Source organism: Schistocerca nitens, chromosome 10 (assembly GCF_023898315.1).
Source record: "Schistocerca nitens isolate TAMUIC-IGC-003100 chromosome 10, iqSchNite1.1, whole genome shotgun sequence".
NCBI classification, from domain to species: domain Eukaryota; kingdom Metazoa; phylum Arthropoda; class Insecta; order Orthoptera; family Acrididae; genus Schistocerca; species Schistocerca nitens.
Genome location: NC_064623.1, coordinates 210384539 through 210401777, shown reverse-complemented (window position 1 = coordinate 210401777; position 17239 = coordinate 210384539). Strand labels below are relative to the sequence as shown.

At 42.9% G+C, this 17239-nt stretch overlaps 1 protein-coding gene across 1 annotated transcript in view; it reads right to left on the bottom strand.

Moving 5' to 3' along the window:
* LOC126210661 (putative ATP-dependent RNA helicase DHX57) overlaps nucleotides 1-17239 on the bottom strand; it is a 238405-nt gene that overhangs the window by 159249 nt on the left and 61917 nt on the right. Inside the window, exon 8 of the mRNA XM_049939992.1 lies at nucleotides 9298-9472. Coding sequence (XP_049795949.1) covers nucleotides 9298-9472 — 175 coding nt within the window. The remainder of the gene's footprint in view (nucleotides 1-9297; nucleotides 9473-17239) is intronic.

Genomic DNA, 17239 nt, shown 5'->3' with positions numbered 1-17239 from the left:
GTCCATTTTCTAAATTCTCATTTCCTTTTAACTGTTCCAGACCTCACGCCAATCTGCGTGAGCTTAATGCGTGCCTTTCGGCTTCCTCTCGTTGTGACTTGGCTGTCTTGCTAAGTCACAACATATTTGGCGACGAGGATGGGATGGTCGTATTGCTCTAATTTACTTGTGTCATGGCTTCGCCACAATCTCCAGATGTACTGTCCGAATTTTATCGCTTGCAGAATCAGCAGACGCAGGCGTTATTGGATGCCCTAGGACAGCTCGTCCAGGGTCAACGTGCAATGCAAAACGATGCGGCAGCCGCCGCTCCACCGCTACCGCAGCCACAACACGCAGTTGCACCACCTTTTCGTCAATTTGATGCGGCAATGGAAAGCTGGACGGAGTGGTCACGCCAATTTGGATTCCATCTAGCCGCCTACAGAATTCAAGGTAATGAGCGGCAGCCTCACTTATTGTCGTGTGTCGGCGTCCAGACGTACAGAGTGATAGTGAAATTGTTTCCCCGACGCGACGTAGCAACTCTGTCCTACGAAGAAATTTTGTCGGCGTTAGATGCCTATTTCAAGGAATCCGTCAATGTAGTTGCAAAAAGGTATACGTTCTTTCGTACAAAACGTACGGCCGATCAGACTAATCGGGAGTGGGTTGCAACCTTGCAAGGCCTTACTAGGGATTGTGCTTTTGAGTGTGAATGTGGACTCCCTTATTCAGATACAATGGTACGTGATGCAATTGCACAGAACGTCTCTCATGTTCGTATACGGGAGCAAATTTTGAAACTAGTCAGTCCCTCCCTTCAACAAGTGATAGACATATTGGATAGGCAAGACACACTTGACTTTGCTCAGGAATCATTTGCAACTTCGCCAGCCGTGTGTCACGTTAACCGGCCCGCCGGGCGAGCTGCACGGAACAGTAAACAGCCCTCGCGCCCGTCCGCGCAGCCGCGTGTGCCGCGCCAGCACGCAAATGCAGTGCTACAATGATGCCCGCGGTGTACTACTAGACATTCGCGTGAGAATTGCCCGTCACACCAAGCTATTTGCTTTTTCTGTAATAAAAAAGGACATGTTCAGAGTGTTTGCCAGAAAAAGCTCCGATCGGACACTAACAACCATTCCAGGCCCTTTGCTTCGTGCCGGAATCGAACCAAGAATACTCAGGCTCGTGAACCTTCGCCCATGGACATTCATGTAGTTCATTCCACTCCGCCCAGTGCCAATCTCTCTAACAGTGACTGTGTTCGTCCCACAAAAAGGGTGCGTTGACGTCGCCGGAAATCACGTCAATTAGCACGTGATTCTGTACCAGTGTCTGTTCACGTTGCACGAGACAGTCGCTCTTGTCGTCAGCAGGACAATAAACTTTTTGTGGACTTGGACATTCTTGGCCACGTAATACCATTCCAGCTCGATACCGGAGCTGCTGTTTCATTGATCAATAAAGACACGTACAAACAACTGGGCACACCTCCCTTGCGTGCCGCAAATGTTAAGCTAACTACATATTCCGGTCAGAATATCCCTGTGTTAGGACAGTGCAGCCTTCTTGCAACATACAAGGGACAAACAAAACTTGTGTCATTTTACGTTCTTCGTTCTTCTGCCGCAGTGAACTTGTTTGGTTTGGATTTATTTCAGTTGTTTAACTTGTCTATAGTAAATCGGGTCCTATCAGTGAACCAGACTGTGCCTTCAGCCAGTGTTTCTCGTCTGTGTCAAGAGTTTGCAGACATTTTTGCACCGGGCCTAGGTTGCGCTAAGAACTATGAAGCACATTTGGAACTGAAAGTAAACGCGCAACCGAAATTTTTCAGAGCGCGCAATGTTCCCCACGCATTGCGTGATGAGGTCGCAAGAACGTTGAATGATTTGGAATCACAAGGTGTAATTGAACGTGTGCAGGCTTCTCGCTGGGCATCACCCTTAGTAATTTTGCCAAAACCTTCCGGCAAATTGAGACTTTGTGTAGACTTCAAGGCAACGGTGAATCCACAACTAGTGATTGCAACTTTTCCTTTACCCCGCCTGGAGGATCTTTTTGACAAACTGTGCCCGGGTACATATTTTTCTAAGTTGGACCTAGCAGATGGGTACTTGCAAATACCAGTGGACGACGCATCCCAGCGCGTCTTGGTGGTTAACACGCATCTTGGTTTGTACTGATTCAAAAGACTGCCTTTCGGGTGTGCATCCGTCCCTGCATTGTTTCAGCAATATCTACAAACTGTTTGTGCCTCGGTCCCTACTGCAGCAAACTATCTGGACGATATTGTGATCTCCGGAAAGACGGAAGAAGAGCATGTAGCCAATCTCAGAACATTATTTCAGGTTTTGCGACAAAATGGTCTTCGCTTGCGGAAGGACAAATGTGTGTTTTTTGCTCGTGACTTACCCTATCTGGGACACATAATCAATGCCCAAGGCATACATCCCAGTCCCGAGCACCTCCGTGCCATACACGACTTGCCTTCGCCGCAGAATTTGAAGCAGCTACAGAGTGTGTTGGGAAACATTAACTATTACAACCGATATGTTCCCCATGCCTCTTCCATTTCAGCTCCGATTCATCGCTTACGTCGTAAAAGTGTTCCGTTCGTCTGGACGACGGAATGCGAACGCGCCTTTCGCCAGTTGAAATCGGCGTTGCTTTCCACTACTTTCCTTACGCCATTCGATCCCCGGAAACCTCTTTTGTTGATGGTAGATGCATCGGATTTCGGGATTGGTGCTGTGCTTGCGCACAAAGATGGTTCACACGATCGTCCTATTGCCTTTGCGTCCAAATTGCTCTCGTCTGCGCAAAGAAATTATTCGCAGATCGAGAAAGAAGCTTTGGCTCTCGTATTTGGTGTTACAAAGTTTCATGATTTCTTGTATGGTCGTCACTTTACCATCATCACAGACCACAAACCTTTGACATCGCTTTTTCATCCGAACAAGCCTGTACCTCCACGTACAGCAGAGAAATTCATTCTGCTGGTCAATTTTCCTCTCGCAGTACCGCTACAATATCTTCTATCGGTCCACTGCTAAGCACGGAAACGCTGATGCGTTGTCCCATTTGCCTGTTGCTGAGGATGGAGCATTCGATTCCTTCGAACTTGCTTGCATGTTCATTGATTCGGAAACAGATGACGTGGTCGAATCGTTTCCGATTGATTTTCGTCGTGTAGCTACAGCCACAGCTTCTGACCCTATCCTTGCTACCGTTTTGTGTTTTGTTGCTACGCAATGGCTCTTGTCAAAGTCACGGATCGAGGATCCGTTGATTCGCCGATTTTTTGCTCGCAAGCAGAGAGTTTTTGTACGACGTGGTGTTTTGCTGTTGCGTTCTGATAATGATCAGTCTCAGGTCGTGGTCCCACGTTCGTTACAGTCCTCTGTCTTACGGCTTCTCCACCAAGGACATTGGGGTATAGTCAGCACTGTACTTGGTTTGGCTACGATGCTGTGATTACGAAAATGTGCTCTTCTTGCATAGCGTGTGCCGAACAACAATCCGCACCGCCATGGAAATTCTTTGCATGGCCAAAAGCCACTTCCCCTTGGCAACGCTTACACATCGATTTTGCTGGTCCATTCTGGAATGCTCGATGGTTGGTTGTGGTCGATTCTTTCAGTAATTTTCCTTTTGTTGTCCGGATGGCTTCCACGACGTCATCTGCCACCATCCAAGCGTTATCTGCTATCTTTTGCATTGAAGGTCTTCCACAGACTATTGTTTCCGACAATGGCCCACAATTCATGTCCGCAGAATTTCAGTCATTCTGCAAGGCCAATGGTATTCACCATCTGACGTCCGCGCCGTTTTCGCCTCAGTCAAACGGTGCCGCTGAACGATTGGTCCGGACTTTCAAGTCACAGATGTTGAAGTTAAAAGAGTCGCATTCTCGGGAGAACACGTTATTGCTCTTCTTGTCCTCGTATCGCTCTCAGCCCCGAGATGGTCGCTCGCCGGCTGAGTTGTTGCACGGTCGTCCTCATCGAACCTTGATGTCTTTGCTACATCCGCCGCATCAGATTCCTGTGCAGCGGCAGCCACCTGCTTTTGCTCCAGGCGACGTTGTATACTATCGCAACTATCGAGGTTCATGGCGTTGGTTCGAAGGGCGCATTCTTCGCTGCCTCGGCCGCGCTATGTATCTGGTTTTGGGGGCCTCTGGTGAGGTGCGTCGGCATCTCAATCAGCTGCGCCTCTGTCGTCGCACGGGTTCTGCCGCTCCCCGTCTGCTTTCAGCGACGGTGCCGTCCGGTCAGTGCCCTGGGGACCCATCTACTGGCTCGCCTCATCCTCAGGTGTTACCGACGATGCCTTCCATTTTGCCCCATGGCGCCGCGCCGCCGCCGGTCCTCCCGCTGGCGCCGCCCACAGTGGACTCGTCGCTGCAGCCGCCGGGCGCCTCCCTGGGTCACGCGCCGCCGATCGCTTTCCGTGACCAGCTATCCTCCGACATGGACCTCTTGCCCGCTCCGGACCAGATGTCGTCTTCGCCCATCGGGTACCCCGACGCGATGGAGGTCGACCCTACGGCCCCTCCTGTCTCTTTATGGGCGCATACACCGCATGTTGGCGTGCACCCTGGACTAGGTTTTCAGGTGTTTCCTAGCTCCCCTTGGACCGAATGGCCGGGTGCGGGTGGCACAGCCTCGCCTGTTGTTAAGCTCCCCACCTCGTCGCATACGTCAACATGGGGTCCTCCCCACGGCGGGCGGAAGCCTTATAACACAACCGTTCGCCAATTTGCGGGGGAGGAATGTGGTGTCTCCGCCAGACACCACACTTGCTAGGTGGTAGCCTTTAAATCAGCCGCGGTCCATTAGTATACGTCGGACCCGCGTGTCGCCACTGTCAGTAATTGCAGACCGAGCGCCACCACACGGCAGGTCTAGAGAGACGTCCTGGCACTCGCCCCAGTTGTACAGCAGACTTTGCTAGCGAAGCCACACTAACAAATACGCTCTCATTTGCCGAGATGATAGTTAGCATAGCCTTCAGCTAAGTCATTGGCTACAACCTAGCAAGGCGCCATAGCTTTGATAATTAATATTTTGAAGCATGTATCATCAAGAGCGATGTTCTACAAATGTGGATTAAAGTTAAGTATTACAGCAACTGCGTCCATTTTCTAAGTTCTCACTTCCTTTTAATTGTTCCAGACCTCATGCCAATCTGCGTGAGCTTAATGCGTGCCTTTCGGCTTCCTCTCGTTGTGACTTGGCTGTCTTGCTAAGTCACAACAGTTTGGCCTCACAGTAGGTAGATTTTTAATGCCTTTCTAGAACACCTGAACTCGATCCGCCCAAACATTCATTTTAAGATGGAGGTGGGAGAGGATGATTACCTTCCCTTTCTTGACATTTTGGTTAGGAAGAAGGATGATGGATCATTGGGACATGCAGTTTACAGGAAACATACTCATACTGAGTTGTATTTACATGCTAATAGTTGTCACCATCCGGTTCAGTGTGAAGGGGTACTTCATACCTTGGTACACAGGGTACACGTCATTTCTGACACTGAGCCTTTGCCAGCTGAGCTGTCCCATCTTGAAGCTCCGTTTCGTCAACATGGTTATAGTGAAAGACAGATTGAATGTGCATTGCGCTATTGACCAACTGTGCATTGGGTGATTGATGATAATACTGAGTCGACACCTAAGTCTGCTGCATTTTTTCCTTATGTAGGAAGCATTTCCAACAAGATCGGTCATATTTTACAGAAATACCTCCATAAAAAATTAGTGCTTTTGGGTTCCATTAAGGATGATCTTGGTTTACGTAAGGTGAGTGTATATCGCATTCCTCGTAGCTGTGGCATGGTGTATATTGGTCACACTATCAGGACCGTGGAGGACTGATGTACTGAACACAATTACAGCAGCCAAGTAGATCTGCTATTGCTGAACATTGCTTGGATACTGGTCACCCTATGTTATACAAAAACACTGATATATTGGCATGCATGTCCAGCTATTGGGACAGTGTTATTAAGGAGGCAGTTGAGATTAAATTAGTGAGAAACCATGTAAACAGGCATGGAGGTTTTTGTTTGAACTCTGTTTGGAATCCTGCTCTCTCCCTTGTCAAAAAACAGAGGGACAGATTCAATGTTACCTCACCTGCTAGTTCGTAGTCTCACTATCAATATCTCTGACTTTGGTCATCTTTGGTGGCACTAGTGTTCAGTGTGTGTCATCTTTCCTGCATTAGCCCAAGAACCGAGGTTTTCAATTTGCATGTACATCACCTGTCCATTGCAGTTTGCCTTGAAAATGGCGGGGTGTGTTCCCACCGAATACTACCTGGCTGAATTCCAGTAAGTTGTTTGACAATTTAATATGCCAGGAGAAACTCAGGTCTTACGTAACTATTCACTTATTGTATCAATGATGAAAATTTCAAATTCTTCATAGAGAAGAAAGCCTACGACAGAATAACAACATGGTAGGGAAAGGTTGTTACCCATCACACAGAGGAGGCACTGAGTCGCAAGCAGACACAGCTAAGTCCACACACACACACACACACACACACACACACACACACACACACAGATTACTGTCAGCTCTGTGCCCTAGGGTACAATTGTGATGTTGTGATGATTGCATCTGAGGTGAGTGGATATCTAGCTGTAGGGATTAGTGGGGTTAGTGGAGCAGGGAGGGGGAGGGATAAAGGGTAGAAGGGTAGGGGTGATGGAAGATGCTAGTGCTGTCTGAGACATGGTGGGGACAGGATATGGCTGCTAGGTGTAGCATCAGGAGATTCTTCTTGGGGCAGGGAGAGGGGGGAGGGGGGATGGGGGGGGGAGTGTTGGTTGATTTGGGGGAGAGGACCACACAGTGAGGTCACCGGGCCCAACAGATTAGGGAAGGATGGGGAACGAAGTTGGCCGTGCCCTTCAAAGGAACCATGCTGGCATTTGCCTGAAGCAGTTTAGGGAAATCAAGGAAAATCTAAATCAGGGTGGCCAGACAGGGGTTTGAACCACTGTCGTCCTGAAGACAAGTCCAGTGTGCTAACCACTAAGCCACCTCGCTTGGTGGAGGGGGAGGGAAGGTGAGAGGAGTGTAGTAGAGAATGGGAATGGACTACATGGGTGAACTGGCATGATAGGAGTCATATATAATACTCGAGTGGGAGCAGAGAAATAAGCAGATAGAGGACAGTGACTAGTGAAGGTTGAGGCCAGAGTGGTTATGAGAACAAAGAGTATGTGGTAAGGAGCGTTCTCACAGGGCACAATTCATGAAACTGGTATTGATGAGAAGGATTCAGATGGCATAAGCTGTGAACCAATCAAAGTGAAGCACATCATGTTGGGCAGCATGCTTGGCAACTGGGTGGTCTGGCTACTGCTAACCCACAGTTTGGTGGGGGCTGTTCATGCAGACAGCTCATTAGTTGTCATGCTCATCTAGAATGCCACAAAAATGGTTCAAACGGCTCTGAGCACTATGGGACTTAACTGCTGTGGTCATCAGTCCCCTAGAACTTAGAAATACTTAAACCTAACTAACCTAAGGACATCACACACATCCATGCCAGAGGCAGGATTCGAACCTGCGACCGTTGCGGTCTCGCGGTTCCAGACTGTAGCGCCTAGAATGCCACACAGTGGTTGCAGCTAAGATGGTAGATCACATGGCTGCTTTCACAGGAGTCCCTGCCTTTGATTGGGTAGGAGATGTCTGTGACGAGACTGTGACTGCTGCACACATATTAACCATGAGGCAAGAGGTCAAGAGCAAGGATGGAGTAGGGATGGACAAGGATGCCACTGTGGGTGTAATGGTGAGGAAAGTTGGGAGGATATTTCTCATTTCAGGGCACAATGAGAGGTAGTGCACAGCCTGCCAGAGAATGTGATTCAGTAGCTCCAGTTCTAGGTAGTACGGGTGAGATGTGCTTGTTTGAAAGTGTGCGAGTTTCCTACTTCTGACAAAAGTTTTAGTCCGAAAGCTCAATACTTCAACCATTCTGTTTTATTGTGCCTGTTTGCGACTCAATGGCTCTTGAGTGATAAGTAGCAACCTATCCTTTCCATATTATTGTTCAAATTCTTTATACAAACTCATAAGATTACCCGTGTTCAGTTATGCCAGGGAATGGGTGATCAATGATCTTAAAGGGAAACTTGTTATTCCATCAATAGCAAAATATTTGTACTTGTTTCGAAACGGTGCAAATCAGTTCACATAACACCCGCCACAAGAAATGTTTATTCCTACTAATATCTGTATCCATGGCACAGTCTTTAAAACTTAATAATATTAAACCAATTCCCACCCACTCTATTATAAACATCTTTGTAATTGAGATGTCATTTGTTGTTTCATGTTACTTACTCCCACAAAAAATTAATTCTAATTTTCTCCCATATTGTAGCAACTATACAAATCATAGAACGATGTAAACTGACAAACAATGGAAAATTCAGGATGCAATGTCATGATATTACAAAAAGGAAACTTGCCATTCATCATATAGCAGAGATGCTGAGTCGCAGATAGGCGCAACAAAAAACATTTGTGACAGTCTTTTTGTTGTGCCTATCTGCAACTCAGCATCTCCGCTATACGGTGAGTGGCAACTTTCCTTTTCATAATATTGTTATAAACTGACACTTTTGAGACGGTACCCGAGTCTCACTAAGCCACCACTGCAAGTACCCAAATGAGACTTGGGTGCTTTTTAAAAAGTGTTAAATTATATTAAAGTTTGCTGAGCAGATGTGACATTTCAGCACTTAACTGGCACATCCAGCAGAAATATCATACATGAAAGGGGAGTTTATTACAAAAATTACTGCAAAAATAACATACGGGCATATAAAGATGGCAGCAGGTTGCCAAATGCATTATGCCAAACTAATATTGGGAAAAAAAGTGACCAAAGCAGAAAACCTACCAAGTCTTGTTAAAGCAGTCACCACTTGGCACACAATGTTTACATGTTTAAGAGCATTTGTAGACAATAAGGATAACTTTACACCAATAGAATCATTGCATCAGTGAAAGCAGCAAACGTACACAAAAATTGCATGTTCAGGCACCAAAACATGCAGATTCCCACTTAAGAACACAATATAATAAGCATTTTGCTGAAATTGCACACTACACACTTCAAAGTTAGTATTAGGGCACAATGAACCTCTTGAATGGTGTACGAGAATACTGCAGAACACTCAAAAAGTCAAGATAAGTGACAGAATTATTAATAATTACTCCACCTAAATACAGTTTTTCAGACACCAAACTTTAAAATGAAGGAATGCAAATTCTCTCACCTCAATCTGGCTGCAAGGTCTCTGTTCTGACGATCTGTTTTCTGATATCCATCCCCATTAATCAGACCATTTTCATTTACTGACATTCCTTGCTCACTGGGGTTCATCCCTGTATCACATGTTTCCTGTTTTGGAAACAAGGGCTGCAATGGGTCTAAGAAGAATTCGTAACTTCCTGCAAAAATCGCAAGTTTCCCAGGAAATTAAACATATTCATTTACAACAGAAAGGAACAATTTTAGGAGGATTTATATATACTATATTAATAGCTCATAACATCAAGAAACTTAGTGTTTAATCAGACTAATCCCTTCTTTTAGTCAAGTTCTGTCAAAAATTTCTTTTCCCCCCAATTTGATTCAGTACTTCCTCATAAGTCATGCAACCGACAGATCTAATCGTCAGCATTCTTGGATAGCACCACAATTCGAAAGCTTCCATTTTTTTCTCGTCTGAACTACTTATCACCCACATTTCACTTCCATATAAGGCTCCACCTCAGACAAATATCTATAAACACAAAAAAAGACGACCTGATACTTAAATTGATATTAAATGTTAACAAGTTCCTCTTTTCAGAGATGCTTTTCTTGTTATGGCTCTTCTGCTTATCCTTACTTTGATCATAATCAGTTATTTTACTGGCCACATAGAAGAACTCATCTACTAAGTGTAATGCCTCACTTAGTAATCTAATTCCTTCAGTACTGCCCGCTTTAATTTGACTACATTTCATCACCCTGTTTTACTTTTGTTGATGCTCACCTTAAATCTCTTTTCAAGACACTATCTATTCCACTCAACTGTTCTTCCATGTCATTTCCTGTCTCTGACAAAACTACAATGTCAGTGGCTAACCTATAAGATTTTATTTATTCATCCTGAACATTAATTTCCTTTCCAAATTTCTCCTTGGTTTCCTTTACTGCTTGCTCAATGTAGAGGTTGAATAACTACTGGAATATGCTACATTCCTGTCTCAATCCCTTCTCAACTACGGCTTCACTTGTATTCCCTTCAACTCTTTTACTTTTTATTTCAATTTTAGAAAAGATAGAGAGAACACAAAAAATCAAGCTCAGCTGAAATAAGACTGGGTAATAATGAAATAAACAGGATAGCATAAGCAGATGATGACCATCTCATAAGTGACAGATAAGGAGGAGTTGCAGCTTGCGATAAGTTCTTACACAAATATTGCATGGAAAGCAGTGTTACAAATTAACAAGAAAACAACACACACTGTCATGAATAAGTATACAGTGATGGTACCCACTGACAACTGATAAATTCATTTTTAAAAGAACACACATAGCATATTTAGCAAGCAGATGGGATGGAAACTGAGGCTGGGGCTTGGAGCACAGAGGCAAATACAGCGTATTTTTGCTGTGTTGTACAGCAGCTTTGAGAATCAAACTAAACTAGAGTGTAACTCTCTTGGTAGCTCCATATGGGTCTGCACCATTCACATTACAGAAAAAAATTAAAAAAATTCTAGTCTTGAAGAAAAAGATATTATGGAAAATATTTGGCCCCAGGAGGGACCACCAGCCACAGGGCTGAAGAGTACCAAAAATCCAGGAACTGGCAGAGCTATACACATAAGCTAATATTGGCTGAAAGATAAGAAAAGAAGACTGATATAGGCGAGACAACTAATTACAATGGAAAGGGAGATACCACCACAAATAGCATTCTCAGGAAGTGTGAGGGCATAAGAGGCCAAGGAAGCTACAGACAGATGGGAGGATGATATCAACAAACACTAGGCAGAGATGGGCCCAAGAAAAAGAGAATGCACCACAAATGTCAAACAGAAATGGCTAGTGGAGGAATATACAGAATACATTATCTCCCGTGCCAAATGAAGAAGAAGAAGAAGAAGAAGAAGAAGAGAAGAAGAAAAAGGAACATAAACAAAAGGACTGGCAAGTTTTTTCTACTTTTAACTCTCTCTGTCAGCAGTAATTGATATTTCAGCTTCTACAGGTACGTAATTGCTATTTTGTCTCCTTGTTATATTATGCCTCGATATTTTTCAGTCAGCCTTATTCCTGTTGCTGCAGTTTCACCGATTGACAGACAGTATCCTCTTTCATTATACTGAAAGCCATCCTCCCTTGACTTCACATTTCTGATGAAAAGCGTGATTAGTACAACACTTCCTTTTTCAAATTTTTAAGAAAGCACAGAATTTTAGTCTGATTTAAAAATAAATACCTCACGCAAAAGTGAGAACCCTACTATATTTCTTATGTAAATGACACACAAGGTTCAGGTCCTTGTGTCCACATCTAGTCCATTCCTTTTTCCTACACTATGTGATCAAAAGTATCCAGACATTCCCCAAAACATACGTTTTTCATATTAGGTACACTGTGCTGCCACCTACTGCCAGGTACTCCATATCAGCGACCTCAGTAGTCATTAGACATCGTGAGAGAGCGGAATGGGGCACTCCACAGAACTCGTCGACTTTGAACATGCTCAGGTGGTTGGGTGTAACTTGCGTCATACGTCTGTATGCGAGAATTCCACACTCGCAAACATCTCTAGGTCCACTATTTCCGATGTGATATTGAAGTGGAAATGTGCAAAGTGACACGTACAGCACAAAAGCGTACGGGGCGACCTCAACTGTTGACTGACAGAGACGGCCGACAGTTGAAGAGTGTCGTAATGTGTAATAGGCGGACATCTGTCCAGACCATCACACAGGAATTTAAAACTGCATCAGGACCCACTGCAAGTACTATGACAGTTAGGCGGGAGGTGAGAAAACTTGGATTTCACAGTTGAGCGGCTGCTCACAACCACGCATCATTCCGGTGAATGTCAAATGACACCTTGTTTGGTGTAAGCGGTGTAAACATTGGATGATGTGGAAAAACGATGTGTGGAGTGACGAAACACAATACACACTGTGGAAATCTGATGGCAGGGTGTGGATATGGCGAATGCCAGATGAATGTCACCTGCCAGTGTGTGTAGTGCCAACAGTAAAATTCGGAGACGGTGGTGTTATGGTGTGATCGTGTTTTACATGAAGGGGCTTGTACCCCTTGTTTTGTGTGGTACTATCACAGCACAGGTCTACATCGATGGTTCAAGCACCTTCTTGCTTCCCACTGTAGAAGAGCAATTCGGGGATGGTGACTGCATCTTTCAACAGGATTGAGCATCTGTTCATAGCCTGTGGTGGAGTGGTTACATGACAATAACATCCCTATAATGGGCTGGCCTGCACAGAGGCCTGACCTGAATCCTACAGAACATCTTTGGGATGTTTCGGAATGCCGTGCCACCCCTCACCGACCGACATCAATACCTCTCCTCAGTGCAGCAGTCCATGAAGAAATGAAGAATGGGCTGCCATTCCCCAAGAAACCTTCTAGCACCTGACTGAATGTATGACTGTGACAGTGGAGGCTGTTGTCAAGGCTAAGGGTGGCCAACACCATATTGAATTCGGGCATTTCCTATGGAGGGTGCCACGAACTTGTAAGTTATCTTCAGCCAGGTGTCCAGATACTTTTGATCACATAGTATATCAAAGCTCAGCAGGAAAGACAAAGTTTTTTCATTGAGCCTAAAAACTCTCACTGTTCAGCCTCAGTAGTTCACAAGGACTGTATCAATGGACTATGTTCAGAATTTAAGTTGCAGCCTAGCTGCAAATTTTGAATATGTCACAGAAATTATATTCTTATCACTTCACATAGCACAATATTTTTAAATACCAGCAGCCACATAAGAGGGGTGAACTTACCTTTCCCAGGTATGGAGGGGTAGTAATGACGAATTCTACCATAGGTGCCACTGCTACACAGTTTTGAATCAGGTGACCAACAGCTGTCTGTGTTAAGAGTGTCAGTTACAAGGTGTGTTAGAATAGAAGTTTTTTTTATTTTTTAAATTATCACAGGCTGTATCCTTTTTACACATCAAGGTTGTCCCCTTGAAAATAAACATGAACTTCAGAAAGTAAGTTACACATGTCGTCCCACACTAAGATCATTGAGCAATGAGAGTGGCACATTGTCAGAAGAGAGTACATGTTCCAGGTTTTCTGCAGACACAGAGCAGCTGATGCATCACAGTGTGCAATTGAAGTGGTGCGGCAACTGGAAACATATTCCAAAGTTGATGTATGCAGGACAGTGTGATTCTTGTGGGAGAAATGTCTAAACAGCACACAGAGGATCAAATGCAATGTCGTGTCCAGCCGTAGTGAAACAGTGCCAAAAATTTCAACAACACCACACAGAAGTGGGAAATGCTGTTCGAGATCTTTGCAATGTGTGTTGTTCATCTTGTCAGAAAGCTGTAAGAACGTCTACGGGGTGGGGACGGGGATGGGAGGAAGAAGAAATTTTCTAATGACTAGTACATGTACACAGCAGTACTCGGATGGCTCCATGACTAAGGAACAGACTTCTATAGCTGTGGAACCGAATGATTGATAGAATCCTCCAACTGTTGTTTTTACAAAGACTTGGTGACTATGTTGAAGAATTGTCATTTATCTGTCACTTTGAACTGTAGCGCAGCATTCAATAAAAGTTAGCTGGCCAGCAATAATAATGCTTGACTTACTTCTTTAAAGGCCCACTGCAGTTCCTGCTGGCAGTAATACAGAGATATGGAAGCATTGTTTCCAGTTCCATAGCAGTTCCAAAAAAGTTTCTACTGAAATACCTCTGTCAGCTCCTTAGTTACACTCTTATGGATATTATTCAAAATAGCAATGCCACATCATTTTAAGTTGTTTTTAAGCCAGAGAAATATTAAAAAACTACAGGGACTGAGATCCACAACAAATAGGTGAACCACAGGAAAGCTTTTTTTTTTTTTTTTTTTTTTTTTTTGCAAGAAATTCACTAATGGAGGTTGCCACATTAGAGGGTGCACTGTTGTGCATGCAATACCTGATCCCTCTTGAATATAGATGTAAACTACTATGAGAAAGCCTATTTACAAAGTTTCAAGAACCAGCTTTAAATGATGATTCTGGGAATATACTATTGCTCACGCAGGAACTGTGATAACAAGATCAGATTAACTGCAACACACACGAGGTATTTAAACACTCATTCTTCCTGAGCTTAGATTAGATTAGATTAGTTTACGTTCCATAGATCCGTGCTGAGGAGATCCTCGTGGATGTGGAGCATGTCTTTTTTTTTTTTTAGCTGAAATAACAATACTAATAGTATGAATATATACAATACATCATTTGTTTCTATTAAAAAATTCGTCAATGGAGTAGAAGGAGTTGGCCACTAGTAAGTCTTTCAGGCTCCTTTTAAACTGATCTTTATTTGTAACTAAATTTTTTATGTTTACTGGCAAATTATTGAAGATGAGTGTTCCTGAATAGTGGACCCCTTTTTGAACTAAAGTAAGTGCTTTTAAGTCCTTGTGCAGATCATTTTTGTTCCTGGTATTGTATGTATGAACTGAGCTGTTTGTTGGAAAAAGAGATATATTATTTAGGACAAATTTCATTAATGAGTAAATATACTGAGAGGCAGTAGTTAGTACACCCAGTTCTTTGAAGAGGTTTCTACAGGACGTCCGTGAATTTACTCCACAAATAATACGTATCACACGCTTTTTGACTCTGAAAACTTTTGTTTGACTTGAAGAGTTACCCCAAAATATTATACCATATGACATTATGGAATGAAAGTAGGCAAAGTATGCAAGCTTTTTCATTTTTATGTCGCCTCTGTCTGCTAACACTTGAATTGCAAATACAGATTTGTTAGGGCGTTTCTGCAGTTCTGTGGTGTGCTCTTCCCAACTGAATTTATTATCAAGTTGTAATCCCAGGAATTTAAGACTGTCAACCTCTTCTATCTGCTCTTCTTCGTATTTTATGCATATGCTGGGTGGAAACCTCTTACAGATTCTAAACTGCATATAGTGAGTCTTTTCGAAGTTTAATGTCAGTGAGTTGGCTTTAAACCATTTATTAATATCCATGAAAATATCATTAGCAGATCTTTCTAGAACTACACTTGACATACTATTTATTGCAATACTTGTGTCATCTGCAAACAAAACGAACTCTGCTTCTGGCAGTGTAACTGATGAGAGATCATTAATGTAAACAAGAAAAAGCAATGGCCCTAAGATGGATCCTTGTGGGACATCACATGTAGTTTCTTCCCATTCTGATGATGACTGATGACTTAATTCACTAGTCCCTTGCACTGCACCCTTTGTTTCCTGTTAGTGAGGTATGACTTGAACCATTTTGCAGCACTGCCTGTGACACCATAGAATTCTAATTTACTTAAAAGGATGTTGTGGTTCACACAATCAAATGCCTTTGACAAATCACAGAAAATACCTGCTGCTTGTAATTTGTTATTTAATGAATTAAGTACATTTTCACTGTAGGTGTAAATAGCCTTCTCGATATCAGAACCCTTCAGAAATCCAAACTGTGTTCTTGATAATATGTTATTTGTGGTCAGATGGTTGAGCAGCTGCCTGTAAATTACTTTTTCTAAAATTTTTGAGAATGCTGGCAAAAGTGAAATCGGTCTGTAGTTTGATGGTATCTCTTTATCCCCTTTCTTGAATAGAGGCTTAACATCTGCATATTTTAGCCAGTCAGGAAATGTCCCAGTTATAATTGACTGGTTACACAAGTAACTTAGAATTGTACTAAACTCACAAGAACATGCCTTAATTAACTTTGTTGATATTTCATCGTACCCACTAGAATGCTTTGTTTTTAAAGATTTTATTATGGACGTTATTTCTTTTGGTGTAGTGAGTGATATATTCATGTACTTGAAGCTATTTGTGAAGGCTAGTTTCAGATATTCAAGGGCATTATTTACTGATCCTGAAAGTCCCATTCTATCAGTAACGGATATAAAGTACTTGTTAAATAGATTTGCCACACTATGCCCATCAGTTACTAATGTGTCATCTACCCTTAGTGCTATTTGCTCCTGTTCCTTTCTGGTTCTACCAGTCTGCTCTTTCACTATATCCCATATTGTTTTTATTTTGTTCCCTGATATTGCTATCTTCTTCTCGTAGTGCATTTGTTTAGACGTCTGAATTACTTTTTTTTAATGTTTTACAGTATTCCTTGTATTTAGCTAAATCATCAGCATTGGAGCTATTCTTGGTCGACAGATACATTTTCCTTTTTGTCTTACAGGAAATCTTTATTCCTTGTGTAATCCATGGTTTTACTATAGACTTCTGTTTAATTTGAGTAACTTTTAGAGGAAAACAGTTTTCAAACATGGTACTGACATTGTTCATGAATGTGTTATATTTTTCATTCATGTCAAGAGCACTATAAACATCTTTCCAGTTCATATCTTTGAGCAGTTTTCTAAAACACTCAATTTTTGGTTGATTGACTACTCTCCTGTACTCAGATTTAGCAGTCTTGATAATCTGCTTAGAATTTACATCTAAAACAAGGAGCTGCATGTCATGATCTGATAGTCCAATTATAACAGGTTTTATGATATGATTTTGTTCCTTTGACTTGTCTACAAAAATGTTATCAATGGCTGTCCTTGAGGATTTAGTGATCCTAGTTGGAAAGTTTACAGTGTGAGTTAGATTGAAAGACAACATTACTAACTGCAGTGAATGTTTACTGGAAGATTGCATTAGAAAATCTGTATTAATGTCACCAGCAATCAAAATTTCTTTGTTTCTTCCTGTTAAATAACCCAAAAGAGCTTCTAGATGATCTAAGAATAGATTATAATTTCCTGCAGGTGCTCGGTAAATAGTTATTATTATATAGGATCTGTTATGGAACTCTAATTCTGTTGCACATGCTTCTAGATGCTGCTCTAAACAGAATTTATTAATGTCAATGTTCTTGAATTTATGGCAGTTTTTGATAAATGTGGCAACTCCTCCTCCATCCATATCTACTCTGCAGAAGTAG